Source organism: Saccopteryx leptura, chromosome 1 (assembly GCF_036850995.1).
Source record: "Saccopteryx leptura isolate mSacLep1 chromosome 1, mSacLep1_pri_phased_curated, whole genome shotgun sequence".
Lineage (NCBI taxonomy): Eukaryota > Metazoa > Chordata > Mammalia > Chiroptera > Emballonuridae > Saccopteryx > Saccopteryx leptura.
The window spans coordinates 268,437,866-268,459,887 of record NC_089503.1 but is presented as its reverse complement, the minus strand read 5'-3'; the positions used below and the strand labels follow the sequence as shown (position 1 = coordinate 268,459,887).

The 22,022-nt window shown below is 48.2% G+C and overlaps 1 protein-coding gene across 5 annotated transcripts; it reads left to right on the top strand.

Annotated features, from left to right (window-relative positions):
• The first annotated feature begins 2,955 nt into the window (after positions 1-2,955).
• On the top strand, positions 2,956-20,695 carry MARCHF2 (membrane associated ring-CH-type finger 2). 5 transcript variants are annotated; one of them, XM_066352232.1, is made up of 6 exons: positions 2,956-3,121; positions 3,893-3,927; positions 6,618-6,845; positions 15,722-15,917; positions 17,641-17,850; positions 20,042-20,695. In XM_066352232.1, exons 3-6 carry the CDS (start codon positions 6,670-6,672, stop codon positions 20,180-20,182), a joined length of 723 nt encoding a protein of 240 aa, XP_066208329.1. In that variant the 5' UTR covers positions 2,956-3,121; positions 3,893-3,927; positions 6,618-6,669; the 3' UTR covers positions 20,183-20,695. The 5 variants fall into 5 exon arrangements, with proteins under 5 accessions (XP_066208329.1, XP_066208319.1, XP_066208300.1 ...); XM_066352222.1 differs by lacking the exon at positions 3,893-3,927 and having other exon boundaries at positions 2,959-3,121; XM_066352203.1 differs by lacking the exons at positions 2,956-3,121; positions 3,893-3,927 and adding an exon at positions 3,134-3,751 and having other exon boundaries at positions 20,066-20,695.
• The last annotated feature ends 1,327 nt before the right edge of the window (positions 20,696-22,022 follow it).

Below are 22,022 nucleotides of genomic sequence, written 5' to 3'. Positions count from 1 at the left end.
TTAGGGACCTCGTATGAGTGGAATCATACCATATTTGTCTTTTTGTGTCTGGTTTATTTCACCGAGCACAATGTCCTCAGGGTTGATCCATGTTGTAGTAGGTGTCATGATGGCTTTCCTTTTAAGACTGAATAGTATTCCATTGTATGGATGGACCACTGTGTTTATCCATCATCTGTAGGAACACTTGGGTTGCTTGCCCCTTTTGGCCATTGGGAATCACGCTGCTATGAATGGTGTGCAGATATGTTTGTGTCCCTGGTTTTTTTTAAAGATATTTTTATTTGTATTCATTTTAGAGAGGAGAGAGAGAGACAGGGGAGGAGCAGGAAGTATTAACTCCCATATGTGCCTTGACCAGGCAAGCCCAAGGTTTCAAACCGGTGACTTCAGGATTCCAGATCAATGCTTTATCCACTGTGCCACCACAGGTTATGCTGTGTCCCTGCTTTTAATTCTTTTGGATAGAACTGTTGGATCATATGTTAACGCTGTTTAATATTTTTGAGGAACTTATTTTAAGTAAATTATTACATAAAAGAACATAGTTGCACACATATAAAAAGTCTTCTACATATCATAATTTAGGTTAACAGTTCCTCAAAAAATTAAATAGAATTACCATGTTATCTAGGAGGTGGGCATAAGTTACCAGCCCTGATTTATAGGGAGGGAACAGAAATCAGTGACTCTCCAGGATCCCACAGTTAACAAGAAGCAAGCAGATTCCACCCCAGAGAAGTGTTTGTAACCACTAAGTTATAAGGTTTCTCCCAGTGTTTATTGAGCAATTACTGAGTGCCACAAAGCCCTAACAATTGAAGAAAATGCCCAGATAAAAGACTGGGAAGAAGTATACCAACATTAAATTTTTTTTCATTAAATTATTTTTTTCTGTGACAGAGATAGAGAGAGGGACAGATAGGAACAGATAGACAGGAAGGGAGAGATGAGAAACATCAATTCTTTGTTGCAGCTCCTTAGTTGTTTATTGATTGCTTTCTCATATGTGCCTTTGACGGGAGGTGGGGGGTCTGCAGAGCTAGCGACCCCTTGCTCAGGCCAGCAACCTTTGGGCTCAAGCCAGCGACCCCACACTCAAGCCGATGAGCCTGCACTCAGGCTGGCGACCTAGGGGTTTCGAACCTGGCTCCTCTGAGTCCCAGTCTGATGCTCTATCCACTGTGCCACTGCCTGGTCAGGCTAAAATATTTTTCTTATGGAAAATTTTAGACACATAAAACAGAAAAACTAACCTAATCTATAGAATAAAAAAAGGAATTCTGCCTGACCTGTGGTGGCACAGTGGATAAAGCATTAACCTGGAACGCTGAGGTCTCCAGTTCAAAGTTCAAAACCATGGGCTTGTCTGATCAAGGCACATAAGAGAAGCAGCTACTACAAATTGATGCTTTCTGTTCTCCCCCCCATCTCTCTCCCTCCTCTCTCTAAAATCAATAAATAAAAGTCTTTTTTTTTTTTCATTTTTCTGAAGCTGGAAACAGGGAGAGACAGTCAGACAGACTCCCGCATGCGCCCGATGGGGATCCACCCGGCACGCCCACCATGGGGCGACGCTCTGCCCATCCTGGGGGTCGCCATGTTGCGACCAGAGCCACTCTAGCGCCTGAGGCAGAGGCCACAGAGCCATCCCCAGCGCCCGGGCCATCTTTGCTCCAATGGAGCCTTGGCTGCGGGAGGGGAAGAGAGAGACAGAGAGGAAAGCGCGGCGGAGGGGTGGAGAAGCAAATGGGCGCTTCTCCTGTGTGCCCTAGCCGGGAATCGAACCCGGGTCCTCCGCACGCTAGGCCGACGCTCTACTGCTGAGCCAACCGGCCAGGGCTGCCTTTTTTTTTTTTTTTTTAAAGGGAGTATTCTATGATACCCTGGCCGAATAGCTCAGTTGTTCAGAGGTTGTCAGTTCAATCCCCAATCTGGGCACATATAGAAACAGCTTGATTTCCTGTCTATCTCTTTCCCTTCCTCTCTTGCTGAAATTAATAAGTAAAAAATGAAAGGATTCTGTGAAAAGTAACTTCATAGAGTGATCTGATCATAACTTTCTGACAGGGCAAGTCATGGTGAGTAGTCACATCTCAGGCATATAACTTTTTAGCCAAGGGTTTATCTTTGCCTTGTCCTTTATTTCTATGCATCTAGGTGAACGCCATTGAAATGCCTTTTTTTTTTTTTTTTTTTAAGTGAGAGGAGGGGAGGTAGTGAGACAGACTCCGCATGCACCTGAACGGGGGATCTACTGGACATCCAGTGTCTGGCCCATGCTTGAATCAACTGAACTATTTTTAGTTCCTGAGGCTGATGTGCTGGGACCAACTGCACTATCCTCAGCACTCTGGGCTATGCCTGAACTAATCAATTGTGGGAGAAGGGGAGGGGGAGAAGCAGATGGTGGCTTCGACCAGGATTGAACCCTGGACATCCATACGCGGAGCCGACGCTCTATCCACTGAACCACCTGCCTGGCCATAATAGGCTCTCTTATTGATGTTTATATTACATATAGTGAATGAATCTATTGCATGAATGAATGGTGATGGTTTTCGGCTCTTCCGCGGCCTCCTAACCTCTCTAAATTTCTGTTTTCCCTTTGTAAAATGTGACCATAGGTGTCTCCTCTCCCGCCGCCGGGATTGATGGGAATAAGGGAGGTAATGAACAGTTAAATCGCTCTGCCAGGTGTCAAATTCTGTAACCCTTTTATTTATTAACAAGCATTGGTCCTCGGCAGGTGGCGCTAGCAGCCCGGCTCAAACCTGGTGACGGGTTGCGGCGGGGCCAAGGCTGGGGGCGGAGCCAGTGGGCGGAGCCAGTACGCGTCAGGGGCGGAGCGAGCAGCTGTGGCGTTGAGGAGTCTGTGCGGCCTAAGATTTCCCTGTGGCCTCCGGACCCGCCTCCCATGGCGGGATGCGCACGGCTATTGGCCAGTGTGGTCGAGAGGCGGTCACCATTGGCCCGCGGCTCTGTCGGCTCGGCGGGCGGTGTTCGGACGCAGGTGCCGGTCCTAAACAGAACGAGCATCGTTGACGGATCGGCCGGGCCGGGACTAGGGCCGGGGCGAGCGGAGGGGCCTGCGCGGCCTCCCGGCCCGGCCGCGTATCAGGTGGGCACGTATGGCCAGGTGGGACTGGAGGACTACGGTCCGCAGTCTGGCCCCGCGTTCGAGGCCCGAGCCTGTACCCCGGCTGGACGGCCGGGTTCCGACCCTTGGCCTCAATCTTCCCTGGGACGAGGGGATCGCATTTCCCGTCTCGAGGGCGGCGGGAGGTCTCCGAGCCTCGGTTTCCTTGTCTGTGTAATTGGGTCATCCCAGCGCCAACCTCATGGGGTGATTCAGGAGGTGGCTGATGAGGAGAGTTTCCAGGCACACAGTAGGCGGTCAGTAAGTGGCCATTGCCCTTCCTCAACCTCTTTAAAGGGGTTCTGCCTGGAAAATAGTAAGTATTATAGTGAACCAGGCTCCGTATAGGAAGGACTTGTTTAGTAGAGAGCCTCGCTGTTAGTGGGTGCTCAAAAACAGAATTTATATGATTGGCTCATTTAGTTCTCTAGGGACCATAATAGGTGCTAGTATTAGAAACGTTCCCTGTTATACAGATGAGAAAATTGAGGCTCAGAGAGGTCAAGTTTTTGCCCAGGGGTACACAGTAAATAAGAGCAGAGCTGGGATTCAAACCTGGCCTCCAATGCAGCGCCAGGGAATTACTGAAGGACACACGGGAGCCTCTCTATGGTGAGTGAAGAGGGATGAATGCATTTTACAGGCTTTACATTTATCAAAAACAGACAGCAACAACAAATGGTGAGTATTTATTGAGCACTTACTGTGTGCCAGGCACTGACTGCGCCTTGTCTCATCCAACCCTCCCAACAGCCCCTGTAAGTGGATGATGGCAATTATAGTAAGAGGTAATATTTATTGACTTTTTAATTTTGATGGAATTTTGAGCTGGGAATCATTTGAATACTATTTTATAGATGAGAAAACCAAGGACAGAGACTGAAGCAGCTGGCCTGAGATCACACTGGAGAGTTTGAGCCCTCTGACTTCTCTCACTTTCCTGCTTTCAGTAAAAGGAGACTGGGGCAGGTGTGGAAAGGTTGTGGTGCCATAGTGCCACCCAGACAGGCCTAGCTAAGGACGAGCTTCGCTAGAGAAATTGAGCCTGCAGTTTCCTTCTCAGGAAGCCCCTCAGCAGACACAGTGTACCAGCTCCATCAACTTATTTGACAGAGAAGAATGCGGCCCAGAAAAGCAAAATGACTAGTCCAAGGACACACAGCATCAATGACAGAATCAGGACTTAAAAAACAAAACAAAACAGGCCTTTTGAGTCCAGACCCATTCACTGGACTAACCTTAAATCCTGTCACTGTTCCTTTTCAGCTGTGTGACCTTGGACCTCTAGCCTCTAAACATCTGAGTCTCACCATGGGCACTGGCAGACCAACCAACCTTGTTCTATTATTATTATTATTATTATTATTATTATTTTGTAAGAGAGAGAGAGGAATGGATAGAGAGATGAGAAGCATCAACCCATAGTTGCGGCACTTTAGTTATTGATTGCATCTCATACATGCGTTGACCAGGAGGCTCCAGCTGAGCCAGTGATCCCTTGCTCAAGCCAGCAACCTTGGGCTTCAAACCAGTGATCTTTGGGCTCAAGCCAGCAACCACAGGATCATGTCGATGATCCCATGCTCAAGCTGGCGACCTCGTGCTTGAGCTGGCGACCTCGTGCTTGAGCTGGCGAGCCTGTGCTCAAACTGATGACCCTGAAGTTTCAAACCAAGGACCTCAGCATCCCAGGTTGATGCTGTATCCACTGTGCCACCACTGATCAGGCAAGGGGATCTTGCTCTTAATAATACAGGTCTGCTCTTACACAAAGGGGATGAGAAATTAATGTAGCCACTCTGTGCCAGACTGAGGGCCAGGTGCTGGGGACAGCAGTAAGCAAGTTTAACTTGGTCCCTCCTTCACAGAGCTCACTGAAATGTGGAAGATAGATGTGGTTACAATAGTAGATGAAGAAATAAGAGCATTTTGGAGGGGGACACATTCGTGAGGGCAATAATGTGGACAGCAATGGCACTTAGCCAGGATGGTCAGGGAAGGCTTCTCTGGGGAGGTAACATTTGAAGGGGACACTTAACTGTTTAGAGTTCAGTGAGCCTATCTTAGTGCTGGTATGCAGTAAGTCCTTTATAAAGAGTAACTGCTGTTATTATTTTGGCCATTTTCAGACCTTAAATTAGCAGATCTACCATTGAGTTTTTACCCCCTGATAGTAAAACCAATGATAGAACTAATATACAGGAGCTGTGATGATTCATGTAATATTAGCCCAATTCCTTGCAGGAATGTTAAGGCCAATCCTTGAAGGGGCAGGAACATTCCCTTGGATAGGGCATTGGCTTTCCTACTGACCTCAGCTGGAAGTTCTGGTTGCAGGGACATAGGAGGGACTGCAGCATACACAACATGGCAGGCTGGTCGCTGCCCCTCAGGTGTTATCTTGGTCAGGCACCCTTCCTCCTGACTCTTCCAGCCTCTGGCTGATACTTATCTGGCCTTGCTGTGGAGGCTCAGAAGGGTACATTGGGCTAGGATACTGCTGTTCAAGTTGTTCAGAGGTCACTGATCTGTTGGCAGACTGTCCTGGTACAAAAAGTTAGTCAATAACTATGTTGCTTTTCCCGTGACTATCTCTTTGGGTCTCATGTTTTAACTGGCAGGTAAGTCAGTATTTCTGGGATCTCTGGTGCAAAGCTCCTGACATAAAGGGTGAGACAGCTAGCTGCTCTGGTGGGGATAGAGGCTGCTAAAGTCCTCTCTAGCCTGGGCCACTTCCTTGATGTCCTAAAGGGTCAAGGAGTTCAGAGCTATACAAGAGGCCATGAACCAGGTCCTGGCAGAGTAGCTCAGTTGGTTAGAGCGTTGTCCCAATATGTCAAGGTTGCAGGTTCAATCTCTGGTCAGAACACATATAAGAAACAACCAATGAATGTATAAATAAGTGGAACAACAAATTGATGGTTCTCTATCTCTCTGCTGTCCTTTCTCTCGAAAATCAATAAAAATAAAAATTAAAAAATAGACCATGAAGGACAGGTCAGTGACTCATCATCCTTGTCCAAATTGCTAGATCTGTTCTGCTCCACTCAGAAGCAGGCTTATCTGTTCTGAGCCCAGCCCTGAGAATTTAGTCCATGGAAAACCAGCCTCTGAATGTCTGGTGGGCATGGTTCTGACATTGGAAAGTGCCAAGCAGAGGGCCTGCCACACAGCAGGTGCTCAGTAGTTGTTAGGTGCTGTTACCGTATCTGGAAAGGTGAATTTGGGGGTAGCCTGTAACTTTTGAAGGCTGGACCAGGCTGGCTTTTCTTAGGAGAGTTAGAAGTAATATAACCATATCCCTGTTGTGTGCTAGACCTGGACAGAGTTGTATGTATGATCTCTTTGAATGTTCACAGCCCCTACAAAGCCCTGTCTTAGTGACTAGGCAACTGAAACTGAGAGAGCTGGATTTAAACTCTGGTCTGTATCCAGGTCACTAACCTTGCTCTTTACCTCCCTGCTGGACTCTCCCCAGGCTCCTGGGACAATGGGCCTCGGGCCCTGAGGACCCAGCGCTCCCTCTGGCCATGATGACAGGTGATTGCTGCCACCTCCCTGGCTCCCTGTGTGACTGCTCCAGCAGCACCGCCTTCTCCAAGGTTGTGGAGGCCACAGGCCTTGGGCCACCCCAGTATGTGGCACAGGTGACTTCAAAGGATGGCCGCCTCCTCTCAACTGTCATCCGGGCCCTGGACACTCCAAGGTGAGTGGTGACAGAGCAGGTGTATTTACCTCTACACACTTCACTCTGTGGGCCCAGTGATTTCCTCCCAGTCTAGGGTCACAAAGGCAACCATCTGGATGAGTCAGAGAAAAGAGCCCAGCTGGGCAGGTCTGATTCTTTAGGTAAAGCCAAAACTCCAGATTATTATGTGAAATGAGAAGAAGAAATGTGGCAAGTAGCTCATATTTTGGAAAGGTATGTGAGAAAGTGGTTAGAAGTAAAAGGGTGACTCACAGAGCCTGGGCTGAGATACTGAAGGGAGCTTTCCGTCCCTGTATGAACTGGGACAGTTTGCTTTATCCGCATATCCCTTCTTCTCTGGGGTGTGCTGAGAGTACTTTGCCATGGTCCATACAGAGTACCTACAAGTGGATTTGCTACCTCGTTGGCATTTGATAAATATATTTATTTTTATTTTTGTATTTTTTTATTTTTATTTTTGTATTTTTCTGAAGCTGGAAACGGGGAGAGACAGTCAGACAGAGTCCCGCATGCACCCGACCGGGATCCACCTGGCACGCCCACCAGGGGCGACACTGCCCACCAGGGGGCGATGCTCTGCCCCTCCGAGGCGTCGCTCTGTTGCGACCAGAGCCACTCCAGCGCCTGGGGCAGAGGCCAAGGAGCCATCCCCAGCGCCCGGGCCATCTTTGCTCCAATGGAGCCTCTGCTGCGGGAGGGGAAGAGAGAGACAGAGAGGAAGGAGGGGGTGGGGGTGGAGAAGCAAATGGGCGCTTCTCCTATGTGCCCTGGCCGGGAATCGAACCTGGGTCCCCCGCACGCCAGGCCGATGCTCTACCGCTGAGCCAACCGGCCAGGGCCGATAAATATATTTAAATCTCGGTGCTAGACTTACAAACCCATCTGTAAACTAAATCTACCTGGTTTACAAATTTGTCATCAGTTTCAAGGAAAAGAATTTTAAGGAAACCCCACACAAATTTAAATCCATCTTAATTCATTAAAATTTAGAATAGCCACCAGTTTTTTAAGTCTTTTAATTTTTCTTTCTTCTTAGGTGGGGGGGGGGGACAGACAGGGACAGACAGACAGGAAGGGAAAGAAATCAGAAGCATCAACTCATAGTTGCGGCAACTTAGTTGTTCATTGATTGCTTTCTCGTATGTGCCTTGACCAGGAGGCTCCAGTTGAACTAATGATCCCTTGCTCAAGCCAGTGACCTTGGGCTCAAGTTAGTGACCTTGAGCTTCAAGCCAGCAATCTTTGGGCTCAAGCCAGCGACCATGGGGTCATGTCTATGATCCTGTGTTCAAGCCAGCAACCTGTTACTCAAGCTGGTGAGCCGTGCTCAATTTTTAAATGTTTATTTCATTGATTTTTGAGAGTGAGGAAGGGAGAGAGAGACAGACAGGAACATCAGCCTGTTCCTGCATATCCCCTGACTGGAGATAGAACTGACTATCTCTGTACTTCATGATGATGCTCTAACCAACTGAGCTATCTGGCCAAAGCTAATTTTTTTTTTTTTTAGGGAGAGGAGAAAGAGAGAGAGAATGTGGGGCAGTCATGGGGGAGCAGGAAGCATCAACTCATAGTAGTTGCTTCTTATATGTGCCTTGACCGGGCAAGCCCAGGGTTTTGAACTGGTGACATCAGCATTCTAGGTCGACACTCTATCCACTGCACTATGACAGGTCAGGCAGAGCTAATTTTTCTTTTTGTTTTATTGATTGATTTTTGAGATGGGGGGGAATAGCAGTTTCTTGTTCTACCTAATTAGGGATCAAACCTATAATCTTGGCATATTGGGACAATGCTTTAACCCAGTGGTCCCCAACCTTTTTTGGGCCATGGACCGGTTTAATGTCAGAAAATATTTTCACAGACTGGCCTTTAGGGTGGGACGGATAAATGTATCATGTGACCAAGACAAGCGTCGAGTGAGTCTTAGACGAATGTAACAGAGGGAATCTGGTCATTTAAAAAAAATAAAACATCGTTCAGACTTAAATATAAATAAAACGGAAATAATGTAAGTTATTTATTCTTTCTCTGTGGACTGGTACCAAATGGCCCACGGACCGCTATCGGTCCGTGGCCCGGGGGTTGGGGACCACTGCTCTAACCAACTGAGCTACCCAGCCAGAGCCCCCAATTTTTTTGTTGTGTTAAAAATACACATAATGTTTGCCATCATAATCATTTTAAGTGTACAGTTCAGTGGCATTAAGTACATTCACACTGTTGTGCAGCCATCACTACCATCCATCCCTATAACCCTTTTTATCTCGTAAATCTGAAACTCTGTCCCCATTAAACAATTCTCCACCCCCTCCCACAGCCCCTGGCTCTCACTGTCTACTTTCTGTCTCTATGGATCTGACTTCTCTACGACCTCATATGAGTGGAACCACACAGCATTTGTCCTTTTCTCTATGGCTTATCTCACTGAGTATACTGTCTCCAAGGTTCATGCATGTTGTAGCACGTACCAGAATTAATTCATACTTATTTCATTGAAACATAAAAAGTAGCAGATGGAAGCTTTGCCACTCTAAGTCTTTGTCTGGCATCACCTCCTCCAGGAAGCCTTGCCTGAGCCCAGATGAGACTGGGAGTTTTCCTTCTGGCCTTCTTCAAGCCAGTTTATTTTTCCTTGTGCTTTGACTTATTTATTTATTTAGTTAACTTTTTTTATGTTGTCTTTTAAAATAATTGACTAATTTTTTTATTTTGAGAGTACATTTATTTTTTATTTATTTATTTATTTATTTTTTCTGAAGCTAGAAACGGGGAGAGACAGTCAGACAGACTCCCGCATGCGCCCGACCGGGATCCACCCGGCACGCCCACCAGGGGCGATGCTCTGCCCCTCCTGGGCGTCGCTCTGCCGACCAGAGCCACTCTAGCGCCTGGGGCAGAGGCCAAGGAGCCATCCCCAGCGCCCGGGCCATCTTTGCTCCAATGGAGCCTTGGCTGCGGGAGGGGAAGAGAGAGACAGAGAGGAAGGAGAGGGGGAGGGGTGGAGAAGCAAATGGGCGCCTCTCCTATGTGCCCTGGCCGGGAAAACCCGGGTCCCCCGCACGCCAGGCTGACGCTCTACCGCTGAGCCAACCGGCCAGGGCCATGAGAGTACATTTATTAAAGCTGGGAACAGTGAAACAAAGAAGGGCTTAGGATAGAAGCAGCAACAGCAGTGAGCTTAGGCGACTGCTTTGGCTCTCTGGAGGTCAGTGCGAGGAGAGCCTTGGAGACAGGTTCCTGGGGTTAGCCCAGGATGAGGTGCCTCTGCCTATTTAATCCCCCAGCTACAAGCCTCATGGGGACCCTTAGAGTTTAGGAGATGCACTCCTGTGAGGGAGGAAAAGCATGAGCGGGCTCCTGGGAGGAAGAGTGCACTATTGTTTTTTTTATTGTTATTTTTAATTTATTGACTTTAGAGAGAAGGTAGAGATAGAGAAAGAGAGAGAGACATCGATTTGTTGTTCCCCTTATCATACATTAATTGGTTGATTCTTTGTTTTAATTTTTATTTATTGATTTTTAGAGAGACGGGAAGGGAGAAGAATAGAGAGAGAGAGAGAGAGAAACATCAGTTTGTTGCTCTACCCACTCATGATGTCACTGGTTGATTCTTGTATGTGCCCTGATGGAGGATGGAACCTGCAACCTTGGTGTATCAGGACAGTGCTGTAACCAACTGAACTGCCCGGCTAGGGCCTAAAGTTTATTTTTAATTATAGTTGACAGACAGTATTATATTAGTTTCAGGTGTATAGCATTGTGATTCAACATGTGATTCAATTCTACTCACAAAAATTAGGGGATATCTTATCACTTCGTGTTCATTTTGAAATATCCCCTAATTTTTGTGGGCAGTATATCTTACACAAAATGATCACAACAAGTCTAGTAACATAGTCGTCCCAGCATTATTGACTCTATTCCCTATGCTGTACAATATATCCCCATGACTTATTTTATAACTGGAATTTTGTACTTCTTAATCCCCTTATCCTTTTCCACCTATTCCCTTACCCCAGTCCCCTCTGGCAACCATCAGTTTATTCTCTGTATGTATGAGTTTGTTTCTCTTTTGTTTTGTTTGCTCATTTATTTTGTTCTTTAGATTTCACATATAAGTGAAGTCAAATGGTATTTATCTTTTTCTGTCTGACTTACTTTACTTAACATAATACCCACTAATCCATCCATGTTTTGCAAATGGTAAGATTTCATTTTTTATGGCTGAGTAATATTCCATTTGTATATATGTACCACATCTTCTTTATCCATTTGTCTATTGATGGACACCTAGGTTGCTTCCATGCCTTGGCTGTTGTATATAATGCTGCAGTGAACGTAGGGGTGCATATGTATTTTTGAATTAGTGTTTTTGTTTTCATCAGATAAATGCCCAGAAGTGGAATTGCTCATCATATGGCAGCTCTATTTTTAATTTTTTATAAAGATTTTATTTATTCATTATAGAGAGGGGAGAGAGAGAGAGAGAGAGAAGGGGGGAGGAGCAGGAAGCATCAACTCCCATATGTGCCTTGACCAGGCAAGCCCAGGGTTTTTGAACCGGCGACCTCAGTGTTCCAGGTCGACACTTTATCCACTGCGCCACCACAGGTCAGGCCTATTTTTAATTTTTTAAGGATGTTTTTCTTAGTGGCTGCACCAGTTTACAGGGTGTTGGATTTTTTTTTTAATTTTATACTTTATTGATTTTACAGAGACAGGAGAGAAAGGGGAGCGTGGAATGGGAAGTAACAACTAATAGTTGCTTCATGCTTGTTGTTCATTGCTTGATTGCTGTATGTGCCTTGACCAGAGAAGCCCAGGGTTTCAAACCCACAACCTTGGCATCCCAGGCTGAAGATTTATCCACTGCGCCACCACAGGCCAGGCACAGGGTGTTGGTTTTTAAGATCCCTGAAGGCAAGACAGTGTTCTGGTCAAGCCAGTCTGGGAGTGAGGGGCCACTTGGTAAGCCCAGGGACCTCCTAGCCAGAGATGCCTGAGCCAGGGGGATGGGGCAGAGGCTGAATGAAGTTGGGGTTTCCCTACATGGGGTTCATGAAGGACACTGAGTGAGTTGATCCTACTTTGCCCCACCCTCCATCTTGATACATGGAGAAACTGAGGCCCAGTCAGGGACAGACACCTGCCAATGTTACTGAGCAGAACTGAGGTTTGAACCCAGGGCTCCAGCTGGGGTGGGGGAAAAGCAGGGAAGAAGCTCGTGAGTCCCACCAGCCTCTCCTACAGGGCTCAGGAGACCCAGGTAAATGGTGGAGAGCAGAGAAGCCCCTCTGCTCTCAGGCTGGTGGCCAGGCAGCCACACTCTGAGACTACCTTGCCCTCCTGATCTGCCCCTCGGCCTCTTTGCTGGAAACTTCTCCCTTCTGTCTATTTATTTATTTATCCTTTTTAGAGAGAGGAAGGAAGACAGAGAAAAACATCATGCACTGGTTGATTTATTTTTTTATATCTTTAAAATTTATTGATTTTAACAGAGAGAGGACGGGAGAAGCAAGAAGTAGCAACCTATACTTGTTTCACTTTAGTTGTTAATTGCTTGCTTGTAGTATGTGCCTTGACCAAGGCAAGCCCAAGGTTTTGAACCAGAGACCTCAGTATTCCAGGTCAATATTCTATCCATTGTGCCACCACAGACAAGGCGCATTGGTTGATTCGTGTATGTGCCTTGACAGGATCAAACCCACAACCCTGGTACATTGGGGATGACTCTAAACAACTGAGCTACCCGGCCAGAGCCTTCCCTTTGCCTCTCTCTCTCTCTTTTGTTTTTTAATTGATTTTAGTGAGAGAGGAAGAGAGAGACAGACAGACAGGTATGGTACATTGATCTGTTCCTGTATGTGCCCTGACTGGGGATTGAACTGACTACCTATGTGCTTCCAGACGATGCTCTAATCAACTGAGCTATCCAGCCAGGGCTCCTGTTTAGGCTGAAGGCCAAGGTAAATCTGACTTTTTTAGAGGGACAGTTGCTGTTTCTCGAATGAGCTGTCGTCATCCAGAGATGTGGACTTCCCTCCAGCCTCCTGGCCAGTCTCCCCAGGAGTAAATAGGGATCCTCTCACTACTGCCAGCAGGTTCTGGGTATTGGTGGAAGCCATGCAAGCGTGTCATCATTTGCCTGCTCTCTTCTCCCCCCCTGTATGTAACTCTTCTTCCTAGCCAGCCTCTGCCATCTGAGAGAAGCAGGGTGGGGCTCAAAGATATAATACCCAGTGCCGCCTGACCTGTGGTGACACACTGGATGGAGCGTCGACCTGGAATGCTGAGGTTGCCTGTTTGAAACCCGTGGCTTTCCTGGTCAAGACACATATGGAGTTGATGCTTCCTGTTCCTCCCCCCTTCGTTCTCTCTTTTTCTCTCTCTCTGGTCTCTAAAAGAGAATTTAAAAAGTTAAAAAAACAAAACAAAACCCAGTTTCTTCATAATAATCAAGCCTCCATTTTGCTTTAAAGGAGACCCTGATTCCTAGGGACCCATGGTAGAGACTAGACTAGTTCTGGACCCTTAAACTTGCAGAGGCCAAAGAGAAAGGCCCAGGTGGTGTCTCTAGGGCCCAAGATAATCCACAAAGGCTTAGACTTGGGACCAGCATCTGGGGCCCCTCTGGTTCCTGAGCCTTTGGTGCTTTGCCCACCAGGCCATGAATGGATTCAGGCCCTTCTGGAATTCCTAGAGCATTTCTGCACCCTAGCCCTTCTGCCTGGCTTTCCCTACTGCCTCTTCCCCACAGCTTTCGTTTCCTTTTGTGGTCACACTCTCCTATCTCCTCTTGAAGCCGTCCCGGGGCAGGCCACTGGGATCTTCACATTGTCTCACTCACTTCCCCACCCATTTCCTTTCCATTGTCAGAATTTCCTGAGTGAAGCCCATTTCTCTTGCCTCAGTATCAGTGGCACAGGTATCATACATGGCATAGCAGCCAAGGGCACACAGGTCTAGAGTGAGATTTTCTAGGTTTACATTGATCCCAGCTTTGCAGATGACTTGCTGTGAGACAGTTTACATAATTGGATTTACCCCTTGATGCCCCAGTTTCCCCATCTCTAAAATGGGACGCTTTTCTCCTAGGCTCCCTGTGAATGAGACAGATGAATCCACGATGTTGAACTTCAAACAGCAGTCAGTACATAAATGCACAATTATACATTCTTTTTTGTTTTGTTTTGTTCTTCTCTCTGAACCTGCTCCTCCAAAGTAGGGTTTCCCAGGACAAACCCCAAACTGACATGGCTCTTCCTCACTCATCATTTTACTTCCCAAGGTTGGGTCCTGGGGCTGAGGTTCCTTTCCTGTGAACTTTGTATGTCATGGGGCGGGGGGGGGGGGGGTTGGGGGGGGTGAGAGTATAGCCAGGAGTGCCCTTTTGACCCCATGTGAGAAAGCAGCACCCTGTGCAGAACTGGTAACAAAAAGCAGACATGAGGGGTCAACTCAGCTCTTGGGTACCAAAACAGCCAGACCCCAGTGGCCTGCCCTGAGCCCTGCTCCCCAGCAGGAGCTGCTGTGTAAAGAATGGAAAACAGCTTGACCAAGCGGTGGCACAGTGGATAGAGCCTTGGACTGGGATGCGGAGGACCCAGGTTCAAAGCCCTGAGGTCGCTGACTTGAGCAGGGGATCATAGACATGACCCCATCCATGGTCTCTGGCTTGAGCCCAAAGGTTGTTGACTTGAGCCCAGGGTCTCTGGGTTGAGCAAGGGCTCACTCACTCTGCTGTAGCAACCACCCCCCCATCAAGGCACGAGAGAAAGCAATCAATGAACAACTAAGGTAAAGAATTGATGCTTCTCATCTCCCTACCTGTCTATCCTGTCTCTCTGTCCCTATCTGTCCTTCTCTCTATCTCTCTGTCACAAAAAAAGGGAAACAGTTTCCAAGGGGAAACTGGTGTTTTCTGGAAAACTGCTCTCTTGTTCTACCTCCTTCACACGTTCCACAATTCTCTCAGGGCAGAAATGTCTGGGAAACAAGGACTCACTTGCTGCACAGCCTCCAGACCCACCAAGGCCATGAACCCAGCCTCCTGAGCTGTTTTAGGAAGGACCAGCATTCCCAGAGACCAGGCTAGGGTTGAGAGTTCCCTGAAGGGGCTCTCTGTGCTGCTTGATAGGTCTGTTTTCTGAGCCTCACAGAAGCAGAGGAACAGGGGAGCTCTTCTCCCCGGACACGCAGGTTTTTCAAGTAGCATGGTGTTCAGGTGTGGCTAGATCCAGTGCCTCTGATTGATCAGGGAATCTCTTTCTCTGACTCTTGACTCTGCTTTACTCTGTTTTTTTTTTCTGTGTGTTTGGCATCATTCACAGACTCCATGTGGAGACCAGGCTGCCATCAGAAGCTCCAGACTGACATCAACCATGCTGCCTGTAGTTCTGGAGGTTATGGGGGGTGGGGAGAATTTCAGGAATTAATTCCTCGTGGCTCTGATTGCATCACACATGATCTAAGCTGTCCCAGGGCCAGTGGTGTTGGTGTTTTGATTGTTCAGACCTGAGGTCATTAGGGGCATCATCAGCTCTGCCTTAGTTCTTGAAGACCAAGAGTTAAGAGTGGGGTGGTTGCCCAGGACAGTCAGGGTGGTATTGTAGGAAAAGGAATAGACTCTGGGCAGACAGGTATCACACATGCTCATGGTGTACCTATAAAGGTGCTGCAATAACACTGGGGTAAGGGCACATTATTCCAACTGTGGGACTCTGGGAAAGCTTCCCAAAGGAAAGGACATTTAGAGCTGGGTGTTGAAGGGTGAATAGAAGTTTGCCAGGTGGCTTGCAACCCAGTGGGTAGTGAAGCAGGCATAGTTAGGAAGCCTGATCATTGCTCATGTGTCTCATCTCTATGTCCAGTGATGGTCCTTTCTGCCGGATCTGCCATGAGGGAGCTAATGGAGAAAGCTTGCTGTCTCCGTGTGGCTGCACTGGCACCCTGGGTGCTGTGCACAAAAGCTGCCTGGAGAAGTGGCTATCCTCATCCAACACCAGTTACTGTGAGCTGTGCCACACGGAGTTTGCAGTGGAGAAGCGGCCGCGGCCCCTCACAGAGGTACGCTTAGGAGCCTGAGGTTGGAGTGGGCAAAGGGGTGGAAGGCAGGCATGGATCCAGAGGAGGGAACTACTCTGAAGGATCCTGGTGGGCTGAGGAAGCAACTTCTCTATAGAATGGACTTTCCTCCCCCCACCCCAGAAGGGGTAAAGAACTAGGCCCAAGGTTCCAGATCTGACAAACCCTGTGTACCCTCCCTGATTTGGTCACTTTAGGTGACCTCTGAACCTGAGACCTGAGGAATGAAAAGGAGCCAGCAATGCCAAGAACCTGGGGAAGGGCAGTCCTGACCGAGGGCACAGCAAGTGCAAAGGCCCTGACACCAGGAGGAGCTTAGTATTTTTGACAAAGCCCAAGTCAGGGGTTCCCAAACTGTTTACACAGGGGCCAGTTCACTGTCCCTCAGACCATTGGAGGGCCAGACTATAAAAAAAACTATGAACAAATCCCTATGCACACTGCACATGTCTTATTTTAAAGTAAAAAAACAAAACGGGAACAAATACAATATTTAAAATAAAGAACAAGTAAATTCAAATCAGCAAACTGACCAGTATTTCAATGGGAACTATGCTCCTCTCACTGACCACCAATGAAAGAGATGCCCCTTCTGGAACTGTGGTGGTGGCCGGATAAATGGCCTCAGGGGGCTGCATGCGGCCCGAGGGCCATAGTTTGGGGACCCCTGGTCCAAGTGGTTAGAGTGCAGCGAGTTAAAGCAGAAGGAGAGCAGCACAGAAGGAGGTGGGAGCAGCCACTCTGGACTTTGTGGATCGTGTCTGGGAGGTTAGACTTTAGCCTAAGGAGAGGTGTCAGGGCTGAGACAGGGCATTCCCAGGTACGGTGGGAGTCTCCCTGCTCCCTAGAGCCCTGCTAGTCACCTGGATGCCCTTCAGGCAGGAGCAGCTAAAAGATACAGGGTGATGACACTGGGCTGAGGCAATGACACTGGGCTTCTGGAAAGGTCCCTTGTGCACCTGGGAGTTGGGCTCTTAGGAGAACAGTGAGAAGGAGAGCTTGCCCTTTCTGTAGCCCTCTTCTCCCTAATGCTCCAACCACATGGGCCTCCTCCCTACCGTGCTTTTTCCACGTCACACGCTCCCAGCTCAGGGTCTTTGCATCTGCTGTTTCTGTTGCCTGGAGTGCCATTTCCCCCATTCTTCACATGGCTCCTGCGCACCTGGTCCTCAATGTCACCTCCTCGGCAAGGCCTTCCCCTCTGAGTATCTGCTCCACTTTATACCTCGTCCCACTAACACAGGAGCTCCAGAGGGCAGGAACTCTTTCTGTCCTCACCAGAATTTCTTGAGTGAAGCCCATTTCTCTTGGACAGTCATCTGTGGCAGGTAGTGTAGTACAGCTGTGAAGGGCACACAGGCCCCCGGGCAAGTCTTCCCAGCTTCCAGTCCTGGCTGTGGGAGCATTTAGCTGTGTGACTTTGCACAGGTGAGTCATCCCCCCCACCCCGTGCCTCTCAGTTTCCCCCTCTGTAAAATGGGGCAGAGATGTCCAGCAGGGCCTGGCTTTTCACAGGGCTAATCACTATCCGTAAGAAGGAAAGGAGCGCCAGGTAGGAGGCTGGTCCTGCAGGGCCTAGTGGTCACGAGGGCTTGTCAGTAGAAGGATGTGCAGGGTCTGGAGGTCTTGCACCTAGGTTGGGGATAGCTGTAGGGTGATGTGTAGCCCCTCTCAGCAGATTCCCCCTTTTCCTTACCCTTGGCAGTGGCTGAAGGACCCAGGGCCTCGGACAGAGAAGCGGACGCTGTGCTGTGACATGGTGTGTTTCCTGTTCATCACACCACTGGCCGCCATCTCAGGCTGGCTATGCCTGCGCGGGGCCCAGGACCACCTCCGGCTCCAGAGCCAGCTTGAGGCTGTGGGGCTCATTGCCCTCACCATCGCCCTCTTCACCATCTACGTCCTCTGGACGCTGGTGAGTGACAGTCAGCAGAGGGCAGATGTCTTGAGGTCTCTGCTCAGAGCATCTGGGCCAGGGGTTTGTTCACTAGCTTGGGAAGGGGTTCACTGGCTTGGACTGTCTGTCTCTCCATATAGCCCTGAGTAGAGCTCCAGATTCCATGCCCAACCAAAGTTTAGGGAAGCCTGAGCTGGGTGTGAGCCTTCTGCTCCAAGGAGGCCAGGGCACCTGACCCCCAGTGTTGAGTGCAGGCCTTGCCATCCATGAACCCACCAAGACTGAACTGGGCTGGGGGAAGAGTGGGGGGGAGGGAGGAGAGAGAGAGAGAGAGAGAGAGAGAGAGAGAGAGAGAGACTAAGACCAAAAGACAGAAAAGGCAGGAGAATGAGAGAGACTGAGAGAGGGGTAAATTAAGAGACTGAGAGAAAAAGTAATGGGAAGAGAGAATGGGACTGGGGTAGAGGGATTATCCCAGGCCCTGGCAGGCATTAGAAGCCTTGCTTAGAGAGAAAAAGGCCCCCCCAAATCTCATTCTGTAGATATAACCACTGTTGTCTGCCTGTGGGATCACTGCCTCCTTAAAAATTATTTTTTATTGCATCTATCAGCATATTTTTTAAACAACACAAATTGGATGACATGGTACTACTTTACAGTCTGCTTGTTTTCACTTTGCTGATGTCTTTAAGAGAAAAAAAAAGGCAGCCATCCAGCACTCATTCATTGTATGGGTGTATAACATTGATTTAACTAATCCCTTTTGATAGGGTCTGGGTGCATTTTAATGTTGATTTTTCTTCCTTTTTTTAAATGCTGTTATGAACAGGCTTTGGGCACCACCTGTGCAAGTGTTTCTTGAACTTGCTTGGTCAAAGGGTATGAACCATTAGCATTTATTTAAAAGTAATTTTATATAGTCTTTATTTATTAGAACATTTTAAGGTTCACCACAAAATTAATCAGAAAGTACAGAGTTCTCATATATTCTCGCACATACACACAGCTGCCCCCTCCATCCACTATCCACATGGCACCAGAGGGTACATTTCTTACAATTAATGAACCTCCCTTGATATATTATTATTACTCCAAGTCCACAGATTACATTAGGGTTCATCTTGGTATTGTACATTCTGTGGGTTTGGACATGTACCATGACATGTACCCACCATTACAGTCTCATACAGTGTTGTTTTACTGCCCTAAAGATCCTCTGTGCCTCACCTATTTATCCCTCCTTTTCCACCCTCAGCTCCTTACAACCACTGATCCTTTTACTATCTCCATAGTTTGGCCTTTTCCAGAATGTCATAGAGTTGGAATTATGCAGTTTGTAGCCTTTTCAGATTGGCTTCTTGCACTTAGAAACATACATTTCAGGTTCCTCCATGTCTTTTCACAGCTGGATAGCTCATTTCTTTTCAGTGCTGAATAATATTTCATGGTCTGATGTCCCACTGTTTATTTACCAACTGAGGGACATCTTTGTAGCTTCCAATATTGGGCAATTTTTTTAAAATTTAAGTGAGAGGAGGGGTGATAGAGAGACAGACTCCTGCATGCACGCTGACTGGGATCCACCTGATGACCCCCATCTGGGGCTGATGCTCTGCCCATCTGGGGCCATGCTCACAACTAAGCTATTTTTAGTGCCTGAGGCTGAGGCTCCATGGAGCCATCCTCAGTGCCCAGGGCCAATGCTCTTGAATCAATCGAGCCATGGCTGTGGGAGAAGAGAGAGAGAGAGAGAAAGAGAAAGAGAAAGAGAAGGGGGAAGGATAGGGGAGGAAAAGCAGATGGTCACTTGTCCTGTGTATCCTGACTGGGAATCGAACCTGGGACTTCTACTCACTGGGTCGATGCTCTACCACTGAGCCAACTGTCGAGGGCCCAGTTTTGGCAATTATATGGCCAATTGACTATTTTTCTTTTTTATGAGCCACTGACATTTAATTCCTTCCACTTCATTCCCACCCTCTGAGAGAGCCTTCCCTTTGCATCTCTGAACACTGGTGGTGACTTTCCCCAGGAGAGTGAATGAATTTGTGTGCACAGTCTGTATGAAAAATGCCTGGCAGTTGTCTCTGCTTTTGGAAGCATGACTCTGGTTTGGGCCAAGGCCAGTGCCTCAGGAGCCCAGTTTTCCTCCCTTGGGGGTGGAGGCCTGCTGGCTGGCCTTCCCATCCGTCCCTACACTGCCCCGCAGGTCTCCTTCCGCTATCATTGCCAGCTATACACTGAGTGGAGAAGGACCAACCAGAAAGTACAGCTGAAGATCCAGGACACGGATGACCCTCTGCTGGTAGCTGGGTTCCTGAAGAAGGTGGCAGAAGAGACACCTGTGTGAAGGCTGGGCTGGCAAGGCCAGAAGCAGCTGACGATACCCTGGCTTTGGAAGGATGGAAACTGCCAGACCTTTCCTGCACGGCAAGAGTGCTTTTTAGGCTAAGAGACGCCAAGTACAGCCAATTCTGTGGTCCCGTGTGAAAATATTTTCAGGTTGTTTTGCACACTGTTGTATATGAGGACAGACAGAAGTGGTCCCAAGCTTCACACCAAGCAGGCACCCTGATCTCATTCTGAAGTCCAGTTGGCCCCTTGTGGACCTGCAGCTGTGACCTTAGGCTAGTTGAGGCGCCCACGGGGTGGGAGGTTCTGCAAGCTTCTTGCGCTTCTCTGCACCTGGCAGGCTCACTTTCCTGGCACCCTCAACTTTATAAAGTTGCACCAAGTTTCAAAAACCCACCTTGAATGAATAAAAGGAGCCCTTGCTGTATAAAATGGACTTGTCAATTATATTTCAGAACTAACTAAGGCCTCTAAGTGAGGGACATAGGACCAAGGGGTGTCAGGGACCACACAGAGGTTAAAATATAATGCACTGGGCTGGTTTGAGGGATCTGTTGTGAAACACAGCAGAAGGAGCCAAGTCTGAGTTTTTAAGTGAAGAGCTTGTATCAGGGTTCTATAATAAATTATTTAAAATAAATATACATAAGAAGAACAGTTTCCACTTACTTTGCATCTACTGTGGACTGGATGCCATGCTGAGCCCTTTACACTCATTAATAACTACTGTCCACACTTTATTGAGGATCACCTTGGCTAAGGCTCGGTTCAGAACCTTCATTGGCTTCCTCCAACTCTCACTAGCATCCTTGGCAGGAGGAATGGCTGTTACCTCTACTTCACAGATGTGAAGACTAAGGCCCAGAGCCAGGAAGCCTCTGTCTAAAGTCCCATAGGTCTAGGAAGCAGAGTTGGGATTGACCATAGGTTTACATGGTTCCAGGCCTGAGCTTTGTGCTTTCTCTTCAAGGAGGACTCAGGAAAGAAGCAGAAGATGGTCATGCTAATAGTAGCACCCACTCTGGAGCACTTCCTTAGCATTTTATATTTGTGGGCTCTCTGCATCAGGCCACATTTAATACTCAGAGCAGCACTGAAAGGTAGGTTCTGGGGTTCTCTTATTAATCTCATTGGCAGGTGAGCAAAGGGGCTCAGAGCAGTGGGTCGCTTGCCCAAGGTCATTCATTCCTGATGGGCCTAGCACAATTCTATTGTTTTCTGCACGAATCTCTGTCTGGTCTGTAGCTCTTCCACAGAGGAAGAAAACCCTTTCTACCCTGGACCAGAATGGCAAGGGGAGGCCAGCCTGGCTGTGGAGTGGAGGGAACAGCAAAGAGCAAAGGCCTGAGGACTGGAGCCTGCGTAACCTGTAGAAGGAGTAGCAAGGCAGATGATGGTGTTGGGGGCAATGTGTGAGGGGCAGAGGGGTAGGAGAGAGGCAGTTAGACAAGCAGAGCTTTGTAGGCATCTGGTAGTCTGCAGAAACACAGGATTATACCCCTCTTATCTTTTTTTTTTTTTTTTTGTATTTTTCTGAAGTTGGAAACAGGAGGCAGTCAGACAGACTCACACATGCCCCCAACCGGGATCCACCCGGCATGCCCACCAGGGGGCGTTGCTCTGTTGCAACCAGAGCCATTCTAGTGCCTGAGGCAGAGGCCATAGAGCCATCCTCAGCGCCCTGGCCAAGTTTGCTCCAATGGAGCCTTGGCTGCAGGAGGGGAAGAGAGAGACAGAGAGGAAGGAGAGGAGGAGGGGTGGAGAAGCAGATGGGCGCTTCTCCTGTGTGCCCTGGCTGGGAATCGAACCTGGGACTCCTGTACGCCAGGCCGATGCTC